The sequence below is a fragment of the Acanthochromis polyacanthus genome, chromosome 16, assembly GCF_021347895.1.
Source record: "Acanthochromis polyacanthus isolate Apoly-LR-REF ecotype Palm Island chromosome 16, KAUST_Apoly_ChrSc, whole genome shotgun sequence".
In the NCBI taxonomy this organism is placed as follows: Eukaryota; Metazoa; Chordata; class Actinopteri; family Pomacentridae; genus Acanthochromis; species Acanthochromis polyacanthus.
The window spans coordinates 3,055,704-3,083,367 of NC_067128.1; the positions used below are offsets into that span (position 1 = coordinate 3,055,704).

The following is a 27,664-nucleotide window of genomic DNA, read 5'->3' on the forward strand; positions in this document are numbered from 1 at the left end:
ACCAGATGTTGGACAGACCTCTCCACCATTATCATCAAAAGTGTAGGGGTCAGAGGGTAATGAGTACTAAGCATCTTTGATATTCAAACATTCAGACTGGTGACAAATTAACATAACTCCAGGTTTCTGAACTCTATTGGGGAGATGAACACCATTCTTTCTATAGATACTACCTAATTTAGTGTTTTGGTGATAACGGTGGAGAGCTCAGTCCAACATCTTAGTTCAAGAACTACCATAGTTGGACTTGAACTCAACATCTCATTGGTGAAAAATCTCCCGTAGGTGTTCAGTTGGGTTGGGTCCAGATCTGGTGACTGCAATGGCCACAGAAATAAGATTCATGTATTTTTCATCAAACCCTTCAGTGACCTCTGGTGTCCTATGGATCATCCTTAAAGAAACCACTCCCACCAGCATCCACCATTATCATCCATCCATCCATCCATCCATCCATTCTCTATACACCGCTTTATCCTCACTAGGGTCATGGGGGGTGCTGGAGCCTATCCCAGCTGACTCTGGTGAAGGCAGGGGACACCCTGGACAGGTCACCAGTCTGTCACAGGGCTACATATACAGACACACAATCACACTCACATTCACACCTACAGACAATTTAGAGTAACCAATTAACCTCAGCATGTTTTTGGATTGTGGGAGGAAGCCGGAGTACCCGGAGAAAACCCACGCATGCACAGGGAGAACATGCAAACTCCATGCCGAAAGATCCCGGGATGCGAACTGGGATCTCCTTGCTGCAAGGCGAAAGTGCTAACCACTACTCCACTGTGCAGCCACCATTATCATCAAAACACTAAATTAGGTAATATTTCTGAAGGTCCTTTAAATTATGGACAATTTTTGTTTTGTTTCCCATTATGGCCATGCTGTACAGGTCTAAGCTTAAAGTTGTGATATATTTACTCAAAATCACTTCATGTCCACGTCTTATTTAAAAATTCACAAAAACAATCCGTAAAAAACTAAAATTGTGAGAGGACACTGACGACTATTCGGCTGAAGTGCAGACAATGTTTACACAGAGCAAATAGGTGATAAGAGAGGGAACATATCAATAATGGAAGTAGTAAAATATCTATAGTATGCAGAGTCTCTGTTTGTTTATTTTTTCAGTACTGATAACACCTGTGGCAACCTTAAAAATGCTGGACTTTTGTAAAATAAATCATCAAATAAATTCAACTTTCATTTGTCCTTCTAAGAAAACTATAGATGCCATTATAGTCATGTTCTACAGCTTAAATTACATTATGTCTTGCCACGGTTTTGCTGTTTCCATGGAGACTTTATGTTGTACTAAAACATGAGGTCACAGTGAGTAAAAATGTGACATGAGGGTAAACAGAGAGATAAGGCCAGCCAATGTTACAGATTCTGTGTCGAAAAAGAGCTTTGCTAACATTAACCCGGGGACTGTTATTGCTACGGCTAAATTAAGAAGGCGTCTGGCAGGCTAATCAATGTTCTGACGGTCAAATGGTGTGGCTTTTAGCCCCGAGGTGAGCCTCATCGCACATTTTCATAATCTCTGCGCTCTCTTGACTTGCTGGCACACCGAGGCCAGAGCTGTGGACGGCACTGCAGAGCTCCTGCAACGAAAAAATCATTAAGCACTTCATCTTTTAGTCCATGCTCATTAAAAGAGGACGACTGGCTGCCTTGGCTCATATATTGTAAAAGTTGCATTTAAACGGCAGAAGGACGCACTCCAGTCGATGTATTCACTTCCCGTTTGACTGAAAATCATCTCGAAACTCGGAGCAAGAGACCCTCTCTTCTAAGCGACTTTGATTGCACTCAGAGAAATTGAAGAGGGCTTTTGAAGTGTGACGTTTGACATTTGTAGACCCACTAGATGTGCGCCTGATTAATTTTCAGAAACACATGATGTATCTGGGGTCTGTCACAATGGTTCAGACTGAAGTGCTTCTCATGAAGGGCTTAGGGTGCCATTTTTCCGCATTTGGACTAATGCAGAACCAATGAAGTGACACACGGCGCTCACAGTTCTCTCTAAGTCGACCAGAGACGTCGATAATAACATATGGCATGAGGCTAGATGCTGTAAAATGCAAAAGGAGCTTGTGAAGCGGAAAAAGGCATAGGCTTCATGTGTGTGCAGTGATGGGAGCCTACAGCGGGGTATAGCATAATGATGCGGTTGGCCAGCGGGGCTACAAAAACTGATTTCACAGCTGGGGAAATCCAATTCTCTGTCTAAATCTCCATAGCATAGAGTGGGATATATTTTGGCAGCAAAGTGTTTTCTCTTTTGGTGTAATTATTCTCAACAAACGTCCTCATCGTCATTTTTTAAGAGTCTGGGTGGTGGGATTTAGAGGCTGGTTTGTTTTGTGTGTGGGAAGCTTTAATATGCATGCGCGTGCCTTCGACTACTGTGTGAAGAAAGCGCATTATGCACGATGATCTCAGTACATTAAAAAAAACGCTATGTGCATCACGGCTGATTATCCTGATTACCCAGCCTTCAAGTGACGCTCAAATTCCTAACTCCACATGCAAACAGCACAGCCAAATCAATAGCCAGACTTCATTAAAACAGCATTTACCTCTGACCACTTCAGCACATCAACTAAAAGGATCACAGTGGCAATCGATGAAGATAGACAGCCTCCTTGGGAGACGGGTCTCAAAATACGCAGCTTTGAGTTTCACAACTGATGCCACCGACACAAACAAAATGGAGAAGGCGCTGGGCTGCCTCCGTCTCGACAACGTTTCTCTGGTGTTTAATCAGGAATTCTTGACTGACTACTGTGAATCAGCCGGCAGCGAGGCAGAGACCATTAACAGGCGATGCTGCAATTACCTCTGCGAGTGAATGGAGAGCGCGTTACATCACCAGTCAGGCCTGACCTAAGACTGAACAAAGACGATGCAAGATTGATTAACAATAAACTCGAAGCTTGGCGAACCAACACTTCTTTTATGAAAAACTTTTCCCACACAGGAATAGAAAATCTATGCCCATCCAGCTATAAGACTCAAAGCTCAGCCAATAAATGTGAGAGCTGAATAAAAGCACATGCCTCTGTTTTGTTGTTTTTGGTTTTTGCTGTAGAAGTGTGAATTTCATCCACATTTCTGGCTGTTTGCTGAAGCCCATATGAGGCTTCAAATGTTCTGTATGAGGAAATGTGTTTCAATACTGGACTGTCTCACAATTGCATCACAGTAATTGCATCACTGTGCAACTAAGCTGCATTTACAATTATGTTTTCAGGGATTTTTCTGCTGGATTTTGTCACAAATACATCGTGTAGTTGCAATTTATCTCATCGCTTCACTGTCATTTCTTTTTAGTCCACTAATTATACATAAGTTATCACCCAGGAAACTAAAAAAAATGGAAGGAAAAGCTTTAAATGTGTTGGATAAAGGCTGTTTTTGAACCCAAACCATGATCTTGTCCTAAACCTGAACAAACAGCAAGTCAAAACTAGAAGTAAATAATGAGTAAATAACAAAAATCCTCCGTTTTCCAGGCAAAAGTCTTGTTGCTTCCATCTTCATTATGCAGCTGCTTCAAACTGGAAGCTTTCCCCACTATATCAAATGTATTTCTTCCAAAACGCAAATGCAGTGTATTTGCATAGGAATGCAATTTTTTGTGTGAGATGGGGTTGTTCAGTTGTATGCATCATGTAATGGAGCAGATGTGCTCCTGTTTCAATCATCTCAGCCGCCGACACAGGCTGAGCGAATGTTTTTCTGTGTGCGAGTGAAACACAACCTGAAGAGCATCTTTACATCTAGTTTTCTACTTTCGCTTTATTTGCATAATTACAGTGATTGTATACTGAGTTTTGAGCACCGCAAAACCCGGCTGACCTGCTCTCTTTGTCGTATTGTGCCTGAATGCATCTGTGCAGACGCTGATTGAGGACTAACACTGCTGCTGTGGAGACTCTGTGAACACAAATCAAATGGTTACATTCCACAGTTTTGGTCCTTTTGGATTTAAATTACCACTTTAGAATGACAAAACATCAACACAAAGGGGACATTTTGATCGGAAAAGACCTGTAGAAGATAATACTGAAGCTTCATATCAGCCTGAACTGAGTAGCGGTGTGCAATGCTGCAAGATTCTGTACCGAGGGCCAGTGTTGGCAATACTCCAGACTAACTTTTTCAGTAGTTGCACCGGTGAGACAGACATTGTCAGCTTGTCTTCTTCACCCGGTTACAGGTGAAACATTTCACCAGCTCAACATTTGCTTATCGACAGACAATACATGTACCGATGTTCCCTGAACGCCTCACCATGCAGAAAACAGCACACATAAGTGAACTATAAGTGAAATATCTGCTCTCTTTCTGGTCTTCACCATTCTTGAGCCTCTCCGCGACTCCGTGGACGAGCCGGCTGATGTTCAGCTGTTTGACTCTGTCAGACTTGTTGTGGCCAGCACGAAGGAGAGCAGATATCTCAACTCTTTTGACTTCCATCTTGATACAACTTCACTGGAGAACAAATTTGCATTAAAGCTGCTGTCCGGAGTTTCCGTTTGTTTTCAATTTATGTATCATTTTTTAACAAAGCTTAAATGTGTTAGTCTAGTTCGATACTATAATATAAAGTTAGTATAACACAATATGAAAATTTATTCCTGAGCTCCGCCTTCCTCTCATAGACCCCCATGTTATTCCAAAAAGCGCCGGTCGCTGCCGACCAATCAAGTTCGAGCTTCAGCTTTGTCATGCTGTCAATCAACGGGTACGCGCACAGCAAGCAAGCCCATGCAGAGGTGGGCGAGCTACGCACTACGCAACCGCGCGCACATTTGTTTTGCTTGTGGAGGAGAGAGCATCAGGGCTCAGCAACTTCCAGAAAAGTTACCAATCCCACGGCTTGTCAGGCCAAGAGACTGCAGGACGTTTTTTGGCTCGGGGTGCTCGCGTCGCTCCCCGACCACGGCCTCCATAGCCCGGCTGACGGCTTCGTTTAGATGCCCGACCTCTGGAGGAAGATGTTGGGGCGTCTGGGACATACTCTTCGTCAGAGGATTCATGCAATTCTGAACTCTAGATAGAAATAAATAAACAATGTAACACATATACACGCGTAAATGCACTAAGTTTGATAAACAACGTCATCCAGAGGGATACACGAGTGTAATCACATATTGAAGCTTTACTCGTTCGTCCTAGCAGATTCATGTTATTTTGGTATTAGGACAAGTTAGACTCAATACAGCATTCTAACGTAATTCCTTTATTATTTACTAAATGTACTAAATGTAGAAGAGGGGAAAACAGCAAAACAGGCGAGATGCTGCAGCACTCCGGGCACTTCTCTTATGTACTGCGCGCGTGCACAAATAAAGGGGCGAAATCAGAGGGACGGAGGGAGGGACCAACAGCGTTTTGGGAGACGCTGCGATTCAAACTCCGGACAGCAGCTTTAATGACACCCGCCTATAAGGTAGAACTTTCAGTTTGTTTAATGGAATTTTTCACTCCGACATGTAAACGTCTCTAAAGATCATGAAACCGTGTAACGGAACTTTTGCAAAGCCAGTGATTAGAAGCTAAAAACCATGATTGTGATTATTGATTATTTAGTGTTATAGCCCAGCTACAGCACTAGCCTTTGTAATCGGCTCACTGGTTCGGCGTTTTCCTGCCTGCAGTCTGATCATCAGGTGTGTCTCAGTCCGACTTCTCCCTCTCTATCTCCTCTTTCCACAGTTTTGGTTGGACAGACTGACAGAGATACGGAAGAAATTGAAGTTATACTTTCCACCACTATGACATATGGTGTAGCTGCTGAGGTGTTTGTTCGTCACATGATGGAACAACATCCAATCACAAGAGAAGCAAACTGTGGCGCTCTGACAGACAGTCAGGTCGACCTTTTAATGAAACCGCAGCAGCTCATGCATAAAACTAAAGTATCGATTTCATTACACTAGTTTCATTCCATTTCAATACCAATGTCGGTACGGATATTATCGTTATTTGATCGATCCACCTCTAGAATTGAGTGAATTTGTCCCCCATCATGGTGCTAGTATGTGCTCGACTGTCCCGTCTCTGTAGGCAAAAACATTTCGGTCATTCCATCTGAGATCATCAAACTTTCAGAACAATTTCTGCTTGACATTCTCTGACTTGCCTGAATTTTTTTCACGGCATAAAATATTGACATCTCTGAAATTTTAGCTTGATTTATCACATATATATATTTTTATTGCCCATCAACCCACTTTCAACGCATCTTTTGGGACAATGCTTTAATACTACAACTACAAAGTAGGGTCTGAAAATGAAAATATGTCCACATTAACAAAATATTTAATGTTTCAGTTACATTTTTAGAACCACTTTGAAACCCCAGAACTGCATTCTGTCAGCATTAGTCTATCCACTAATGTCATTTTTTAGTAGAACTTGTCAGACCTGCTCAGTTATAAAAGTTCAAATAAAAGTTCAACTCACACTTGAAAATAACCTCTTTTTTTTTTCAAATAAAAAGCACTCGGTATGTTTTCTTTTGTATTTTTTTGTGAAATTCAGCTCCATACGGTTCAGAAAACACCACTAGTGGACTTCTGCGTTATCGATTTTTTGCACCAATTATGCATTTTTGAATTGATTGGACTTTTCATGACAGCCTCAATTTTTTTCCAACTCACCAATAAGCAAAGACTATTTAATTTACTTGTCCAATATGAGGAAGAATAACAGCATGCGTTTCAGGCTTTTCTTTTTCATAATTCCTATGATATTGTGGTTCAAAAATAGCTTCAAAATTCAATCTGCAGAAAGATGTTTGAAGTGGGACAACAGGCAGTTATTAATAACTTTTTCTCTCTGAAAGTACTGGATGTATGAGTTCAAAATTCCATAGATACCATTTTAATTGTCCATAGTTTCTGATAAACAAGTCTCAAGAGAATTAAAGTTGGTTGAATAGAAGGACCCTGATGATTTTCAGCCCGATCTCACGGGGATTCGTGAAACTGTCACGTAAGTTTTAGTTTCGGTTTCGTGCGCACCAACACGATTTCATCATGTTTTTCGTGCCGCTCACCACGAAATGCGCACCAATGTATTTTAAATGGCGGACTTTTCGTGCCACTCAGAACGTATTTCAAAAGAATGTGTATATTATATTTTTAATGTAAAACCGTGGCGAATCCAACGCTATATTTTGCATGACATCGTCCCTAAACATAACCCTAACCATAACCTAACCATAACCTAACCATAAGCCGGTGGTACACTTACCAATTTGCATAGGAATTTCAAGAATGTCCGGCGGCCGGCGGCCGCAAACGCAATCACACAAGCAGTATACGCCGATGGACAGCTTAGATCGTCATGAATCCGCCGGTATAAACCACTTTCAGATGTGATTACCACAGCGAAAAACATTTCGTGGTGAGCGGCACGAAAAACATGACGAAATCGTGTTGGTGCGCACGAAACCGAAACTAAAACTTACGTGACAGTTTCACGAATCCCCGTGAGACCGGGTTGTGATTTTAGATGAAACAAACCATATGTCCATGCAGGAACAATCGCACGAGAAAAATGTCCTAAAGGGGACATTAAAGCGTATCGTTTTGCATCGTATGTCTGAAGAACCAGCAGCTCAGTGTGCATACGGGCTTGAAAGTCTTTCTCGCTTTAAGATCGACTTGAAACATTTCAGCACACTCACAACATGAAAAAAGAAAACCTGCAGCCTCGCTCCTTCCTGCCCGTGTGGGTAGCAGCACCGTGGGCCCCCCCGCTCTGCTACATCAAGCAGATAAATGCAACCGGTGTCTGACAGATTCCTTCCAGAGCCAAACAAAATCCAGCATTCAATACAGAAAAGCCACACTTCTCACACTTTTCAGGTTTTCCAGCAGAGCGCGGTCCCTTTGGTTTAAATGGGGCTGGGGAAAAAACAGACGTGAAGATCAGATTCTTTTCATCACTGTGCTTAACTACTGAGCCATTCTCTCTAATAATGTGCCAGCAGGAACAAAAGTGCATTCACGCTATCTCCTCACACCTGTGCCTGATAATAAAAAGAACTCAGCTCAAGAGATGTGCGAGCGAAGCCATCAGGAACTCGCCATTCTCAGGCATATGTCCTCGCTCAGAAAGCCAACAAACAAAGTAAATATGGCGTGTGTGCCACAGATAAAGAGAATAAATGGACTCACATCAATGCTAAAGAGGTTCTGATGCTGTACCTCATCTTTTGGAAAAAAATAAAACCATAACGTCACCCAGTTAGCTGATGACTTTTTCCAAACTGCAGCGTCTGAATTTCATGCTAATCAAACGGCGAATGTTTCAACCCGGAATAAAACTCGTCAAATACATGGATGGTAACAAGAGCAGCTGCTGCATCCGCGGCCGAGTCTCCGGCTGAATATTCTGCTGAGCATGACGGTGATTTGATCGGTCACATCAAAGCGGCGGCTTGTGCTCGGCAGGGGGAAAAGAAAGACATAATGTACTCGACCGCTGTCTGTAGTTTCTCCCCTGGGTCAGCAAAAGCAGTGCAAAGGCTAAAACTCAGCCGTGGCCCCCGGGTTACAAAACATGACATGAAATATGAGTGTGAACAGCGGCGTGCTTTGGAGAGGCATTGGGAATAAGGCGCTTTAAGTACAGTACTCTGAGTCATATCATCACGGAGGGGGGGCAGCTCCTGAACACACCACCGTCTTATCACAGCAAATGACCTTCACGTGTTTTTTTTTTTTTTTTATGCCCACAGGCTGAAGGAAACACTAAGAAAATGAAGGCTTTTGAGAGTAAGGGAGGGAGACACACAACATTATGGATCCACACTACAACCCTGCTATCAAATTCACTTTATTTACGATGCAAGAATGCCCGGTGGCTAAAGCAGATTTTATTTATTTTTTATACTGATGGGAATAAACCCCTAACTAATCAATTTTCTTCGAACTCCTCATCCTTGCAGTCAGTGGCCATGGATATCCAGTGTGGTTGCCTGTTCGTGGATCAAAGGGATGACACACAGGCAAGGGCGAATCAAAGACAGTCGAATCAAAGCAATTTCTTCTTTCCCAAGGTGCTCCGAGGTCACCAGGGACACACACACGTATATATGTTTTTTTCACCACATGCGTTACTTTGGGAAACTATTTTTCAGGTTGAGAAATGGCCCGGAAAGTGACAGAAACCAGAGGTCAGGCTGATTCCCATCTCCTCTTTCTCGCTATCTCACTAGCTGCCTCCACTTCGCCAGTCCTCATACCAAAATAAGATAGTTATCTCGACGGCGGAAGCTTCGCCTTTCTATTGACGGCTGCCTGATGCGCGCATTATCATGTCCGATCTGGGCTTTGACAGGACGACAAGGGAGAGGCTTGTATTACAAGGGGAATCAATGGCACTGGGCCATATCCCTATCAATAGGCTGCCACAACTCTTTTTGCTCGCACTGTGACAGATAAGCTTTATTTGATGCAAAAAGATGGAAATGGCAGCACAGAGGTATGTTAAAAATAGCCCACAGTGGCGATTCCAGTGAAACATGTTTAATCTTCATTAGTAATGTTGATAAAGTGAGAGCAAACAGAAGCAGTGAAAGAAGAAAAAAAGCCTAGAAGTCATGCTGTCCTTCAATATCTGGTATAAATTACAACAAAATGAGCTCCAGAACCAGCCTGTAGGGCCACAGAGCCTCTTTCTAAATGATTCCTGAGATCAAATATTGATATTTCCACTGAGCACCCTCGGTGGGCCTTTCTGTCGTGGCCTCATGTCGTCAGCACTTTTTTATTTTCTTTCCAGGTTTATGGAGAAATGGAGTGAGGGTGGGAGAGGAGGGCAGGAGGGGGAAACAGCTGGAAAGGTAAAAAAAAAAAAAAAATCCCCACCAGCAACGAAAACGCATTTAATTTGTTCACCGTCACCGCGCTGTGTTGGTTTCAGCAGAATGGGTTATGTGCCGAGTATTTCTCTTTTTCTCAAGGACCTGCTTTTGTACACAGAGCTGTGAGGGTTGCTGGCTCACAGCAAACTCTAATTGCCCCGAGGCCATAGGCAGCCACTTTCAAACAGGGTCATTCATCTTCCCATGGAAAAGGAAATGGTCTTTGGCCCTGATCCTTAATCACCCCCGTGCCGCAGCGTACAAGGTCATCAGGGAAGCCCTGTGACAAACACGCTCGCACACATGCAGGCATGTACGCCGACACAACAGCAGAGAGATTGAGGTTTTTGAAGAGACGAACATGTGAGGAGAGCAGACGAGATGTGCAGAGAAAATTTCTCCTCTCTATGCAAGCCCATACCGTCCTCAGGTGAAATTGTAGCAGCGATTACAGGTCTGAGCTACGGTTTGTGTTACCATTTGTGGTTCTCCCTTCAAAGAGGAAGTGAGGAATTCATGTGGATCTGAAAGCTGTGACCAAAGAAAAAAGCTGAGAGGAGATGAGAGCACACATAGGGAGGAGGGAGAAGAGGGAGGTCATGACAGGACAAAAATGGGAAAGGCTCCTTTTTACCAAAGACGCTGGAGCTCAAAATAAAACCTAAGTAACAGAACACAAATCTGGCTTGTTTTTACATAATGCTAGGCACATTTCTAGATAATTTTCAAGCAAATCTGAACCAAATTTGTTGCAAAAGAAAAGATAAAAAAGAAAATGATAACTGGCTTTTTTCCATTTACTGATTTGACGTAAATAATTTAAACAGTGTAGTTTTGTCAGAAGATGGCGCTAAAGGCAACGTTACACATTTCTGTAATAAAGTGAAGAAGACTAGAAGAAGAAGAAACAAAATTTTGGGTGTAATCAAGAGAAAAATGGAGAGAAGTTGTGATTATTCTGTCATGACAGCTGCTATTATTCCATGTTTGTTGTCTGGCATTGAAGAGAAGAAAAGTTAAACATTCATTAAGTCTCAACTTATTCAAAAAGAATTTGTTTTCATCTCCCATGAAGGGCATCAACTCCTCTCTAAATATTCCAAAACCACCTTGAGCAAGCATGAAAACTTTATTTTGATGTTGTTGCTAAATAGGGTAAGTGTTTTCAGTTCATTTTTCAACTGAAATACTTCAAAATGTGCATAAAAATACATTATGGAAACAGTTTCCGCTTTAAAAAGCAAGTTGGTGTGACTAAAACAATCTTTTTCCCATGAGTTCCCCCATTACAGTCATGACTGCTGTAATTAAATCAGAATAAAACTGCATCTCATTTCATTCTTCTTAAATCCATAGTTTAAAAATACTAGTTAGGGTGCTGGAGTTGTTGATTTGCTTAAATTTCAAGTGGGGCTGTGACTCCTGTTGTTCTTCTGCCTTTCAATTCCATTACTATTCAATAATTGTTTGGTCCACAAACTTGCAGAAAATAGTGAAAATCATCATCATGCCTTTTGTTGTCTGACCAGTTGTCAAAAGAAGAGGAAAAACATCAAATATTCACACCAGCAAAGCCAGAATGAAGGGCTTTTTTTATTAAATAACAGTTTCTTTTGGGCATTTTCTTTGACAACCAAACCAGTCGTGTCACAATTGTTGCCAAATAATTAACTTCCTGAATTTTAAGTCCACATTACTCACCCTCGGCTGGAGTCCAAGATGATATGATTATGAAGCAGCCCTGCAGTGAGATAATTGAACAGAGGAGCAGACACATCTGCATCTGTGTCACATTTCTTGCCCGGTGTCGGAATTTAAGCCCGAGCTGCCAAATGTTCTCAGTTTTCATCGCATTGATTCATTTCCCTGTTATTATTTCACTCTTCATACATATATACATTTTTATGTTTAATACTTGCTGCGCTGCGGCTCCGAACATCGTCGGTCTCTGCTCGGTCTTCATTGTGAATTTATGTGATCTGCGTTTGATGTTCTCTTGAGATCTGGGCCATAAAGTCATGAATATACATATTTAACCAGGCTGGAATTCATCCCAACACTTTAGTTCTGTGGTTGACTCGTGGCACAGTTAGATTCTGGATTAGTTTGTTCGGCTCAAATAATACAGGATTTTCTAATTCCTTCAACACAGAAAATGAAAGTTTTTCTATCTCATTATTATCCCCCGCCTCCACGAAGTGGAAAAGGGGAATATAGGTTTGGTCTCCGTCTGTCCGTCCGTCCGTGCTTCCGTGTGTCCGTCCGACATGAAGGGGACAGCTTTTCTCGGAAACTATTACAGCTAGGATTATGAAATTTAGTGTGTAGCTTCACACAATGGACACCTTGATCAAGTTCGAAAATGAGACCTGTGCGATAATATTTAACAGAGTTATGGCCCTTTATCGCTATTTTGGATATAGACTCATAGACATCACATGTGGCGGGGGATATTGATGACCATGTCGTCTTGTTATTATATGGTATCCACAGCATAAATGGCTGTTAATTTAGTAAGTTTACTGTGTTGTACTGCTTTAGATCTGGGCTGTAAAGTCATGAACATGCAGAATTAACCAGGCTGGAATTAACCTGAACAGTTCTGTGGTTGACTTGTGGAAGGATTTAATTCTGGATCAGCGTGTTTGGCTCAATTAGTTCAGGCTTTTTTTGAAAAAAAATCCTTTTACACAAAAAAATAAAGTTTTTCTACTTGTATGTCATCATCAACAGCATAATTAGCTGCTGTTTTTAACATTTTAAGATATGCTACACACCTAACTAGGCTGGAATTCATCTGAACATATTAGTTCTCTGGTTGACTCATGGAACAATTTTATTCTGGGTCAGTTTGTGAGGCTTTTCTAATTCCTCCAACAGAAAAAGTGAACGTTTTTCTACTTGTATCTCATTATTATTAGGTAAATTTAGGCCGGATTGGGTATGTTTTTTTGATGAAGGGCTTCATAAATAAACCTCAGCTGACCTCACTAATTGCAACGATACAATCAATAAGTAAGACGATACGTTCAGGAGGCAGAGCTATTGGCTTTCTATTGAGAACGTGTGAAGCCTGAAACAAATATGTGAAATCGGACCTTCCCCTTTCCCCTTGTGGACCAAATTTTGATCTCCCCTTTTCAATTCATTTCAATATTACTGTATTCCTCACAGTCAACAGCTATTAGGACTCCGGGCTGTAATAACCAAATCGATGGAGGCGTTACGTAATGCCTGATGCTGGCAGCTTTAGCGTGTCCCATATTAGCCGGGGGTCCCATTTGGCTTCAGTTCCTAATGAGCACAAACCAAATTAAGCATTCGATTTAGTCTCTTTTTAGAAGATGAAAGTTGAAACATAATCACTAACCAATGGAGAAATAACTTAAAATATACCGTCGGCCTCCCGCCGTAGCTCGGCTTGCTTACACACATGTAGGCGCTCATGCGTGCACGCAGACACACATCTGTCCGCACAATTATCCTGCTTTCGTTTGCCATTAAAATCAACAGGTTCCAGTGAAGTTTAGCTCCGGCTCTCGGCGGACGCTGAGGAGAAACATTACTGGGCTTTGCTAACAGCTCAGCAGTGGAATGAAGCTGAACACATTACTGCTGTGGAACATCAAAGGCTTTGTCTGTGTGATACATATTCAATTAAAATCCTACCGTCTCCTGTAGACACATGGTGCATTCTGCGCACACGGATACAGTAGCGCATGCAGAGATCTGTGAACACCCCTGCACAGATGTAGCCTCTGTCCCTTTTTTTCCACACACATGCAGACATAACATTACACACCCCGGTTGCAAATGTATTCACAATGCAGCAGCAGCGTACGGAGATTTATTACTTCTGCTGTGGAATAAGTCACCTCACAGGCTATATATAGAGCCTCAAATACACCTGAAGAAACCTCCACCTACAGAGGGAGTTTCATTGGATCAGATGTTCTACTAATATGGCAAAGGAAAGTGGGGAATTAGCTAGAATAATTAGTGTCTTTTCAAAAATAGTTTCTTTGACATTTAACCTTTCTGAATGCAAAGTCAGGATGCAGCGTTTCACGGAAACTTCTTCAGGCTGATGCAAAATAGCTCACAAAGGCTTAAAGAAAATAAATGCTGGCAACAGAAGTTCAACTTTTTTTCTAATAGTTTTGTTCCCAGAACCGTTGTGCTGGAAAAAAGTTAATTAAACACCACTAAGAGCGTGGGGGATCTCACAGCAACCTCCAAACTTTCTCTTTTTTTTTTTAAATGGCTTGGCAGGATTTAATACTGACTGTTCCACTTTGATAATCCATGTAAGTCTACTGGCATGTGCTCGGGGACAGATGACATCTGCACCGCACAGACGCGAATCTGGATTTAAGATGTCTTGAATAACATTCTAGATGTTTTTTAATCCACAATTATAATTGGGAAGATTGGTTAATTGCGTCGGTGATTTGCATGGTTTTAAGTGGCGTTTTGAGGCTGCTAGTGCCGCTTTATTGCTCTGGTGGTAAGTTGCAGCTTTTAGTAGCGAGCTCTAACCAGTCAGCCATTTGTGGAGGCGACCCAGCATGAGGTGAGCCTGGATACCACCCTGAGCATGTGCTGATGTCCTGCTCAGAGACAAACTGCACCGTGTGTGTGTGTGTGTGTGTGTGTGTGTGTGTGTGTGTGTGTGTGTGTGTGTGTGTGTGTGTGTGTGTGTGTGCGTGCGTGTAACTGATGCGTGTTGTTTGGCTTGCCTCTTGGTGTGCGAGTGTCCTGCCGTGACGATGGCGGCCGACAAGACAGGTTTACGCGCAGTCAAACACACACATACACGAGTGTTCCCGGAGGATCTAGATAAGCTGTGTTGTGAGGCATGGGGGACATCCATTACAAAAACCCCCTGTGGTCCAAAACCCCTGGAGCTAGCTACTGGTTCTCACACACTGAGAGACAAACTACCACCAGACACGCACATGATCAACACACAGCCTCTATGTATATATTCTCTCGCACACCAAGTGACATGAAAAATTCATAAATCACAACCGGATGTTGCACACGAACTCCGGGAGAAGACAGTCAGTCCATGACAGCGCTGGAATGAGTTTGTCATGTTGATGGTAGAGCGGCGGTGGTGGAAGGAAGGAGGGAGGGAGGGGGTAGTATTTGGCAGCAAACATCGAAAAATCCTCCCAATTCTCCGACAGCGGATGTGACAGCAACAAGGCTAACTGATTCGAGTGCACGTGCACGCGCCGGTATATGCAAATCGCGGCTGCTTACTTTGGTGGCGCATGTTGCAGATGTGTGAGACAAAGATTAAGAGATCCTTGTACAAACTGTCTGCACGCATGTGTGTGTCTTACTCATCTAATGAGCCACACACACCAGCAGGGCCTCCCATCAGTCTGCTGTCTCCTAATTGGACCTACTGAGCAGCTAGCGGACCTCCAGCATTCATCTCCAAGAATTCACCGGGAGCTGGGATGCCTGGCAGGGCAGCGGGACAAAGAGGCAGAAAGAGGGATACTGTCAAAGCAGGGAGAAAATATAAAACAGGAAAGGGAAAGAATAAAGAAAGCATCCGGAGGAATACCTGCCGACTAGTTTGACCTTAACACAATTACTGGCAGGTCTAGGCGCCTGCTTGTGAGGGAAGGTGATCACACAGACTAACTAACTGGAAAAGAAAAAGACGACTGACAGCAGGTGGAGAAGTGGAGTGCATCTGCTGGCTCACACACCTGCACACCGACGCACTCATCAAACATCATCGAGCCGACTACCACGTGGAGGCGCGCAGCATGCCGCACAGCGCCTTCCTCACCAGCTCTTGAAGAGAGAATAAATCAGTGATTATCATATATCCCCAGGCGTTAAGCAGCATCCCTGATGTACTTTGCAGACAGAGAAAAGAGAAGTGCGTTGAGGAAAACACTGGGAGCGTTCAGGAGGGAGAGTGGACGCCAAATTAGCTGCATCTGGAATTCTGGTTTGTGACCTTTGCTGTAAACTTTTCTCCCGCTATCTATCAAAACACCTTGACGAACACAGAAATCACAAACCCGCGTGGATCCAGCGCAGTGTTATTGTCATCATGGCATGTGAATTCAAGTGCATCGATACAGCATTATTTGCCGCTTCTCAGCAGAAAGAAAGAAAGAAAAAAAACCCCAATTAAACTACAAACAATTTACCTCTCATTTTCCCGTCTCCTGAGCACCAGGCCAGTTGAAGATGATGGACGCGAGCAATTTCTTTAACACGGGAACCATGCAAATCACTTTCAGTGTCTCTCCCTCAGCTGCTTTCCCCCACGGTACTCTAGATTGCAGCCTCCTGTCCTAATTGTTCCCAAACATCTCACGCCAGCAGCGCGAGTTAATTGAGAACGAGAGACGTTGATCTCCCATGATAGAGAGCCTTGCATAAATGAGTATTCCCAAAATGGCTATCCACATCAAACTGGCAAGCGGAAAGTCTATTCTTTGGTCCAACTACAATTCTACACAGCTGAAGGGGCTTAGTTAGCCACTTATCAAGCTATACCTGGCTCTGGTTTACCATCATTTTTCCACTTCTATAAATTAAGACCCACATTCTCACATTGCACTTTGGGAGCTTTTAAGCATTCTAGGTTACAAGAATGAACAAATGTAAAAGGGTCATTTATATCATCTGGACTGATGCTCAACGGGACTGAAGAGAAAATGGGGTTGATGAATGAAGCTGCCATGAAGAGCTTGCAATGTGGGAGAGACAGGGAGAGCTATGAGCAAAGTTTCACGTTATTTTTTCAGTAGCAGCATGTTGTAACGCTGCAAAACTCCATCTCCAACCCAGAATGAAGGCAAAACTTTTGATTGCTTATACCTCTGAACACCATAAGGTTTTAAATGCATGGCAAATCACCAAAATTGCATCTTTTATCTTATATTTAGAGACACAAATCGTGAAAACAGAAAGAATCATTGGTTTGTTGAGCCTAAAATGTGTGACTATTGGTTTCGTGGGGAAAAATTGAACAAATCTAAGCCTAAAACTGGGATACCTCATCAAAATCACTTTACTCTTGAACAAATTTGCGTGCCGTTGCTAACCAGAGACGGTAAGAATCTCCCATCTTCTGCACAACTAAAAACCTGCTTCCCCAGCTGCAACTTACAGTCACTTTATGAAAATTCAGGGACTTTTCTGTTGCACTGCAGGCTGTGTTCACACAGAGCAGAGAGGAGACAAGTACAAATTAAATGGTTAATTGCTAATACATCTATAGCAGGTAAAACCATTGTTTTTCCCCTTGGAAAGATGTTGCACATGTTGATTCTGGGTTTGATTAATTAAAAGAAATGAATAATCAAATAAAACGAACTTGTGTTTGTCTGCGATTTTAAAAGATTTATGACATTCTAACTTTGCACAAAAAGTGCGTTATCTCTACTTCTAGTCTCTGTTGGTGTAAAAATGTGACAGAGGCCAAAAATGCCCCAAAATTGCCACATGTGGTGTTGGACGTGTTGAACAAGGCCACAAAATGAATTCCAGGGGTCAAAAAAATCTTTTCCCCCCCCCCAAATCACTCCAGATGAGCAGGGGTGTTGTTCTTTTTCCATGCATTTTTGCACCTTGTCTCAGGCTGATGTCTACAAAGCCCCAAAATACAGCTGCTGAAAATCTCCAGTTAGCGGCTAGCATAGCTTTGGGTCACCAGCTTCAAGCAGACATGAAGCTTAGACTGCAGACGTCTGGTTAACGTCACCTCCCCAGATCTTTGGCAGCAGTGGACACAAATAACAACACCTAAAGCAGAATCTGAGTAGCTCCCTCTGAAGCCACAAAAATATGTTTTTATGTAACGTTTTATTTTTTTCGCATGCAGTAGCACTCAACAACACCTATAAACAGACACGACCTGATGTGTAAAATCAGTGTTGTTCCTCGTTAAGGGGAGATTATCCACCATCCCTTTACTGGCTTTTCATGCTGCGGGCTACTAGTAGAATTTTAATTATGTGTTGCATAACTTGCAGAATAATTGTCAAGCTATTTCTATTTCTGCAGAAACCACTTATGAACACTGGAGCTCAGACAGCCAACAGAACGAATGTCAAACACGCTGCAGACGGGGACACTAAAATACTGCCTGGGGAGAACAGATTTATAACATAAATACGTTACTTTTGTTTAAATATAGTGATCACTGCATTATTCCTTCTGCAGACCTTATTCACTGAACAAATCAATAAAGGTCTAATTAATATTTATGATGACAGTATGGAGGATTGTGAATTTTGTTTTGCAGAAAGAGAGAATTGATCTTATTTTCACTGCCTGAATGCCCCTATCTTATACACCAGTGCAACAAGTATCCTCCCATTATGTTAGCATATCTGTGCATGGCTTTACATAATGCGGTGGAAAGGGATGAGGGAAGGCAGCTAAAGCTAACAGGGTTAGCATTAGTCACCCTCGTATGCGGCACATGATCAAAGAAATGTTCCGGCTGCTAAATGGATAAAGAACGCCGAATGATGACTGGGGTTAAATCTTCAGAAGATACGCTGGTTTTTTACACCAAGATAGATGGTGAGTGTTGTTGACATATCTAATGCCAGGTCTCAGATCATCTGTAACGGTCATGAAGAGACACAGATGACGTGGCGGAAACCCTTGAAATTTGCTGTTGCAGCTGTATGGTTGATCAACTTTTTGCAGCTGAAAAAAATCTCAAGACGCGAACATCTGATTGTTATCATTGATCTGAAAAAGAAGCCAGATCATTGGGTTCATTTCACAATTAAAGCACGGACTGGAAATGGTGGGCTGCAAAAAAACCTGCAGTTTGAATTAATTTGCATGTACACTATTCCAGTGTTATAACAGCACTTTTTAAAAACACATTTAAGGACTCCTTCATTGAATTTTTAAACCTTGTTAACATGTTCATATGGGGGTTTTATATGCTAAAAGATGAGCAAAATAAGGTATTTTCACCTTGAAATTTTACTGTACTGATTCAAACTTTTGAGGTTTCATACATATTTAAATAGAACGAGCCTATGCAGGGTTGGGCTTTCAGTATTTTTCTTCATCTTTAGGATCGATTTATGGTGCATGCCTGAGTCAGAGGTGAGCTGGTGTGCTTGAGCTGCAGTGTAGAGTATTTGGACGAGGACTTCAAAGAGCTACACGTTCTAAAGGAAACAACAATGTAAAGCACCATTCAAACCATTATAAGGCAGGAAAGGATTATTTTCATGTGTTAAAATGGGTAATTATGTAACTTTGACACACGAAGATGTGTTTTTAGGGCTTTCATCAATAACCAAAGTGTGGACCTACTTTTTAAAACTGTAACTTAGCTAAGCCAAGTATTTGAAAAGCCACTCAAGATTAATGGCTTATCATGTGTTTTTAGCATTTTTCCACAAACAAATACCCAGATTTTATTTATGATCATTTTAAAAAATGTATTTTATGTCCCACAAATATGAAGTTGTATTTTGTAACACAAGAAACCAGCTTACAGTAGACTGCTGTTAGTTAAAATATTCATATACTTTTCAGGTTTTTTATTAAAATTTTAGCATGCAAGACATTCATAAATTTCCTGCATGTCTTCAAAATTTTAAAAATTAACCGAACTGCTACTAAATACTAATTCAACTCTTCTTTCAGTCGAGCCTACAGGACTAACATGTACAATTTAGGCAGATGTACGATTTGAAATGCAAGAATATGGATTATTAAGTTTTCATTAGTGTATAATCACTCGTATCTCTACATTGGGAGCAGGTCCTCTTCCAATAGCCAGAAACTGACTTATTTTTATGTTCAAGTGGGATAACTGTAGGTTCTCCTGCTCATTTAGAAAACTATAGTCTACACATTTGTTGCAATGCGTCGATGTTCGAAAAGTCACCCCAAATTAGCACTTCAATGAAAGTTTTCAGGAGCATTAATACGAATGTGCAGACTATTTTTCCAGAGATGACACATATTTCCTATATTTATTTGCCCAGCATGTAAAATCTATCACATGGATGTTTGTGCTTTTTGTTTTTGGTCCCCTACACACTCAGGAAGGCAGGAGTGATGGAACTGATTGCAATATGCGACCTCACCGCTAGATGCCACAAAATCCTTCACGCTGGTCCTTTAAGTTTAAACTCTAATATCCTGTCTACACTCCTCTTTGGTCCCCCAGGTGTCTGGTTGACCCACACGAGTAATACAGTGACACAGAGAGAGTAAATGGGAATGAAACGTGTCTGTCGTGTCTGCAGAGCGTCCCCACGGAGCTATCATTAATTAAGCGTGAGATTGGTTCTCTCCACTTCCCACCCCCGTCTCTCATTCTGTTGATCCTGAGATGTCCAGGGATTCAGCACTTCTCACCTCAGAAACAGAAACAGGTAGCGTCGGCGAGGCAGACCAAAAATAGACGCGCGAGAAGAGCCCAAAACACACACGTTTCAGCTCACACCACTGAAACAGCGGCACACACGCTCCGGTCCGGCACTGTGTCAGATGCCTATTGCTCTCTTTCAGCACCACAGTACATCACTAATGATAGCTCGACTCCCTCAACTCCCCTATACCACCCAGAGGGGTGGAGAAATCTGCCAGACTGGTACAGGTCCTCTCTTTACCTCTCACACCACAGTATTTGACAGCCCACTGGGGAACTGTAAAATTAAAGGCCTCGGCAAATGAAATTCGGTGACATGGCAGCGTGAATCAAAGCGGGGCCCTGCCATGGGAGCCCGTGGAAGAAGAATGAGGAAGGCGTGCTCTCCGAAGGAACACAAAAATAAAAGTTGGCGAGGGCAAAGCCGAAATGTTTGCTGTTAAGTCACCCAAAGTGCATCATCTGGCATCTAGCAGCTGAATCCTGGGTATTGACAAAAGAGGTATCGCTTCATCATTTCACCTTGAAAAGGAGAGTGCTTCGTATAAAAGCTCTTTCATAGCACACAGAACTTTATTGACTTCCTTTGATATTAATAGCCTGTGACACAAAATGCCATTTTCCCAGCGATGCCACATTTTTTCTTATCTGATATGACCTTGTTGATGGTGCCAGAGACGGTGCTGTAATGTATCTCGGCTCAGTCATCATCACTGCAGATTACCGATGCCACATAGACGGAATGGATATGAACCGCTCTGCCATTGTTTCCAGGACCCTCAAACCTCCCATATGAAAGCTTGACTTTTCCACTCTTTGCTGTCACTTCTGTCCAAATCAGCGGGTATTTAGTGGCTTTCTAACAGCCCTCACTCTGGCCTCCTCCACACTTGCACTGATACCGATACGCAAGTGTCAGCGCTGACATGAAGGGTCATCATCACTGCACGCCGGGCAATCTGTTGTTGATGTGGAGAGGCTGATAACAGCGGTCCCTGTCTGTCGTCCACCAAACAACCTCTCCCCCGAGCGTGTCTCACCTCTGAGGGAGAGTGATTGCTTTAATATGGACAACGAATGGTTCAATTTGTCCTCTGGGTGTCAAAAGACTGCTTGGCGTGATTACTTTCTTGGCACAGTGGTGACGTTCATTGGCTTGGACTCAGGACATATTGGAGAAAGGCCTCTCTTAGGCCGGAATAGGGATGAGTGACAGATAACGATAGACAGAGATGGGAAAAAAAGAGAGGAATGTAGAGAAAGGGAGCAGTGGCAAGGCCGGCTTTGCACACCTCAATGAACAGCAGCACTTCAATCCTCCATAGAATGAGAAATACAGTATCCTGACCTTGACAGACCAAGCAGAGGAAAAAACAAAGCAGCTCGATGATAATCCGCCCACGCACGCCACACAAAACACAATAACACATAAAAACAGTGGAAAATGGACAGGAGTGCGTGTTTCTTGACGTCTCACTTTGTCGCATTTTTAAACCTGATTACTAAGAAAACACAGCATTTACCCCACAGACACGGACATAAAATCGATGTCTGCAACATTCAAATCTACTACCAAGAAATATGCAGTTGAACACACAATTAGAGAATGTCTTTATAGGGTTTGGCATTGTAGACACTTAGGTTTTTTTCCCACTTTTTTAGCTGAGAATTACTGATAAGATCAAGGCCACTGTCATGATGAATGTATGTACGCAAGAAGCCAACAGGAAACAGGAAAATAGCTGGTCTTGGTAGCAAAATCTGCTACCTACTAATACATAAGGATATTGTGCAAATATTATCAATTTTTCCAACTGCAGTAAAATCTCTTGACTTCAAGCTCTGATATTCAAAAGCACCTGCTTAATTCAAACACTCTTGATAGCATTAACAGGCCTGAAACAGCACATTCAAACCTTTAGCATTTATCTTAACTAATTTTAAGACTTTTGCTACTCCAATATGACTTTGAAGTCACAGGATTTTACTGTGTTTTATGGATGCTTTCCACTGCCAGAATTGAATTATAAGGTGTCAATAATGTAGGAGACAATGTTAAGATAATAAAAATTGGATAACCAAGTTAAAAGATTCAGAAGATGCTAAAACATGACAACAATGTCTGCCATCTTGAAAATGGTCACCATTTTGAATGTTTAGCTAATTTTAAAAACAAAAAAGGGTAATGCACACGGCTTGTGCAACAATTTGAATGATTTTCCAGTAATCTGCTAGCCTAGCCGTGCTAGACAACCCACGGCAACAAATTTAATTCTCTGCCAGGGTGGGTCTAGTTACCCTCCATAAGGCTCGAGGCTGGATGCTCCTTAAACTGGCCGGACGAATCACCATGAAGTGTAGAGACAGAAGGCGGGCGTAACTAAGTGACAACAGAGGCGCAACGATTCTGACAGAAACAACCGGAAACAACTAGCCTAGCCACGCTAGACAACCCACGGCAATGAATTTAATTCTCTGACAGGGTCGACAACAAAAACGACAACAGTCGTTGAGCTCCATTAGCACCGATTCTAAATAATCTTTCTGTTAACATGTCTGTAATATACTTGAGCTTCACCCATTGATTGTATAAATAAGGCTTCAAAGAACTCCCGCATCCTCTGATTTCTGGTGCTCTAGGAACTCCGTCAGCCTATTCGTTGCGCTGATTGGTTGTATACCTACCCAATTGCTGCAGAGTGATTTGATAGACAACCTTTTAGCCCGCCTCCCTCCCTGTCGAGCGTGCCTAGACCCTTGCGTCTTCAGAGAATGGGTCTAGCGTGGCTAGGCTAGTAATCTGCCCCATGACAAGACAAATGCACCAGGTGACGTGAAGACACGCAGGCATTCAACTCACCTTTCTAATGGTGCCGACGAACAGCAGTAGATTTACAGTAAGTGCATTTTCTTTTAAAATCATTCAAAGTTGGAACCAGTTCCTGATGTTCAACTCGACTAATTATCGCGTTGTGCTACATTATCTAAAAAAAGACAAAATTTGCAGGTTTGTGCAGACTTCTGTGCATTGCCGTTTTGTCATCTTAGTGCAGTGACTATCTGGAGAAATACTTCCGACGAGATAAGTGTGAAAAATTGAAATGCACTCAAATGATCTATAAACTTGGTTTGCAGGGAGAGAGGTGTGTAATCACATGGGTTTACACACACAAAATGTTACCATCTGTGCTGCTCGAATATCTTGAGGGCATTCAGGGAATTCTTCCATCTTTCATTTTCAAATCATTGGAATGCATACAGATAAAAACAAAAAAAAATAGTCTGCTGGAAACTGCCAACTGAATTACATCATGCAGTGACTCACCACAGACACTTCCACAAGCATAAACGTCTCTCTTTGCCTCCGATCGGTCTTACCTGAATAGTGGGTGGCGAGCGCTGCTTGCGGGTGGTCGTGGTGGACAGAGTGGTGGTGGTCTCGATGAAGGTGGTGGACATCTCCGGCGGTACGGAGGTGGTGGTGCGTGCCGCGCCCCGGCTGGCGGGAACGTCGCCCACCAGCCGCACGCTGCCGTTCACCTTGATGTTGACGTGGCCCTCGGCGGCCATGTTGAGGACCTTGAGGCCGTTGTAATAGAGGCCGGAGAGCTGACCCTGGTAGGGCCGCTTCCGGTCGTTGCCGCCGATCGAGATAGTGGCCTGGGTGTTGAAGATTGTCAGCTGCCGGCCTGGTGCAGGAGGGAGGGGAGAGGGTTGATACGCTTAAGATGCAAAGTGGAGGAATAATCTGATGTAACAGGCAGAAAAAGCTGTCACAGGAAGCATTTTGACATGCAGCAGGTTTAAGATGAGCTACACTTCCACTGCAAGATAGAGGCAGGGATTGGAAACTTAAATATAACTGATAACACATACATCTCGCTTTACTGCTTGATTCAATGAGGTTATGGATGATGATACAACATGCATTTATGCTGAAAAAATGTATGCAATGTAATGTTATTTTTTTTCCTTTTGCTACTAAAGAGGAAAATACACACTATGCAGGTATAGCAGAAATATCGTAGTGGACCAAACGCATGCAGATGTGACAAAAATAGATGAGAAATGAGCTGGAACATGTTCCACAAGTCCTCTTAATATTCTCAGGACAAAACAGCGGACCTGTGCGGTAAAATGATTAATAAATATGTATACGGGCTTTGGAGTATTCTGACGAAAGTATGAGCAACACACACACACACACACACACACACACACACACACACCGACTACAATTCATGTGAATTTCATTATGAGATGCCAAAATATCACTGTCAAAACACATTGCTCATGCATTAATTATGAAAAAGAAAATGCACCAAACTTTCACAATACAGGAATCATAATTAAAAATCTCATTTGTATAATTTGCAGACACATAGCACTGCAAGCTTGTTTGTTATACGATCCATAATACATTAGGTATGAAATGACAGGGACAAGACGCTCATATCACAGAAAATGAAACAGCACGTGTGGAGTCATGCATGCAGCAGTAATGGGATTTTTCAAACCTGTCTATGTTTTAGCGGTTGTTAAAGGGACTTTATAATCAGGTTAAGATGTTTATGTGCAATGAATTTAAAATGCAGTTTATAATAGTGTTATGTCGAGTAAGAAAATATATTATGCACCAAAAAAAAAGCTGGAGACTTGCTTTTTTTTAACCCCAAAAATGCTCTAAAACATAGATGAGCTCCTGATTTGGTAATTTAAGTGATTGAAAAGCACAGCTCTGTCAGGGCACGGTGCACCTTGGCAGGCCCGTTGTGACGCTTTGCCGTCAAAAAGGCTCCAATTAGCTCTCCATCACCAAACAAGTGAGGATTTTATCCTGTGCGATGTGTGTAACTACAATCAGATAAATTACAGCAGGGAGAAGCACCTGCTGTCTGGAAAGTTTTCAGGGCGATATGCCCACTGATTAGTTTGTTCTCAAACATTGCAGAGCATTTGAGCCAAGGGAGTTAATTCTCCTCTCAAAACAATCGGCCGACTGTTGCAGCATAGATAATGCCGTCTCCGAGTCAATTTTGCACAGAAGATTAGGAGCATTTGACAATTAACATCTTGTTGTTGCACTGTTTATAAAATATCTTCCCAGTCCCTTTAACTGGACACAATGATTTAACAAAATTGTAAAAAGATGGCAATGACAAAAAAGGTAAAAGAAATAAAAAGAGAATGAAAATCAAAGGAGAGGACAACAACATAAAAAAGAGAACGCTTTGTTTTTACTTGGTTTTTTAAAGGGTTTAAGGGATGGTTATTCATTCTCAAAAGGTTGAAAGGGAACAAGCCGATGGAATGACAGAAAATAAAAAGAAAAGAAAAACATTCTAGAAGTTCGATAAAGATTTACCTTTCTCCTGAAGCCAATCTTCTACTGGCCGGGTATATTTGAACGGGATTTTCTTATTTGCCATTTGATAGCGCTCAATGTCGCTGTTGCCTTTAAAGTTTAAAAGTTTGACAAACAGCTTGAAACAGTTGGCAACAGACATCACACATTTATACAGTGGTTTATAAAGCGTTTTATCTTTGTTTAGGAATATTTATAAAAGCTTTATGGGTTTTTTTTTTCACCAAGTAGTGTTACTTTAGTTTAAATTTTTAAAATTAATATTTATATAGCATACTCCACACCAGTATTTAACAACATATTCAAGGTTTAAATACACACAAATCATAAATAACCTGTAAGAAAACCATTGGAAACACATCAGGGTCTACATCATATTACATAACAAAGACAAACAGAAGGATATGAAGTGCTCTAAAAGGCAGACATGCATTAACTGTGTTTCTCTGAAGCAAATTGGAGGTAATTTATGTGTACTAATTCTCCCACTGGACACCACCTGCTTTTACATTTCAAGGGCCAAGAACGCTTCGGTGCAGCGAGTTACTGGGATGGAGGGGGCTGTGTGGCAGGTTTGCAGGGAAAAGGAGGGCAGCGTTGGAGGAGGAAGTGGTAATTTGAAGTACAGAAGACCTACTGGGGAGCGAGAGTCCCACAGTGACACAGATTTGAAGAGGACAATGCATACAAATGAGATCATTACTGACATGGTGGGAGGCCTTTTGGGTAAAAAAAAAAAATATAGCTACACCCCGGCTGCCTCAAACCCCCTCTTCTGAGACTGCGGATAACACACTTCCAGGTACATGGGAAATAAAGATAATAGACTGCCGCTTTTTACAGGGAATGCTGTGTGTGTGTGCTTATTTTTGGCATGATACGATGATCCGTCGTGTATGTGCCAGGGCTGCGATATTATGTTTGACAGTCACAGAGCCATTCCCTGTGAAAGGTGCCACGAGGCTGTCGACACCGAGAATTGAGACGTACAACTCGAGCACTTTGAGGCTATGACAAAAGAGTGTGAATTCTGCATAGATGTCAGTCAGTACCCAGGTGGGACGGTACTAAAGGAAAGGGAAAAAACGCCATAGTTACAGAAACGTTTACAGCAAAATACAACTGAAAGGGCGAGGCCTCAGAACTGAGCCTGGCTTCGCTGCCAGGTTTCTTTCCGGTGACTGAGCTACTGTTAACGTCACACGCTCACTTTTATGGAAAGCCACCTGATTGAGGGTGCGACCACACGGTTTCTGGCTATGATATCGCACTCGTCCTCGCACCATCTCGAGTATTACTTCATTTTCTTTCATGGCTCAGGCATTTCAGGCTTCACACCTGATTCCAAACTTCACATCTCTCGCCTACCGACTATATTTGCTCATGGTGTGAACTCGCCACAGTTTTATAAAACCATATGCTTCTCTCAGTTTCCTCTCCCAGTTCTATCTTTTTATCATTCCTTCCTACCTATTCAGAGACGAGAACGAGCCAAGTGCTCAGTTTACAGCCAGCTGGGAAGGAGTGTGGATATGGCTGCGAGGGAGCTCAAGGAGCTAAAGGACTGTGTCTGCAGCGTGCCAGCAGGTTAATCAGCTACTAGCAGGACTCCCTCCCCGTTCCTTTGATCTCAAGCAGGTTTCAGGTGGCAGCCAAATACACTCTCGTCTGGACAAGGGCCACAGAGGGAGGCATGATGGTTGTATGTGAAATCAGAGGACAGTCGGAAAGGTTAGGAGTGTGATGGAATGGGTTGAGTAACGGGACAGGAGGAGGGAGAGGATGAGCGGCATCGACAAACACTTTGTAATCCCTCCAACTTTTTTCTAGTCTTCGGCTGAGTGTCCCAGAGCGGCTCCGTATTGTTATTTAGCTGCAGTGAAATCATGTCTGAAACTGAGAGAAGCTACAAGCTCGCTGTGCATCGCTAATGGCATGGTCTCAGGTATAGCTCTTACATTGTTCCGGGTGATTAATGAGGTGACAGCCCCCCCTGTAATGA

General features: G+C 42.4%; 1 protein-coding gene across 1 annotated transcript in view; it reads right to left on the reverse strand.

Moving 5' to 3' along the window:
- The window catches only part of LOC110957341 (neurexin-3b), a 373,395-nt gene that overhangs the window by 16,125 nt on the left and 329,606 nt on the right, over positions 1-27,664 (reverse strand). Inside the window, 1 exon segment of the mRNA XM_051936556.1 lies at positions 23,676-23,986. Coding sequence (XP_051792516.1) covers positions 23,676-23,986 — 311 coding nt within the window.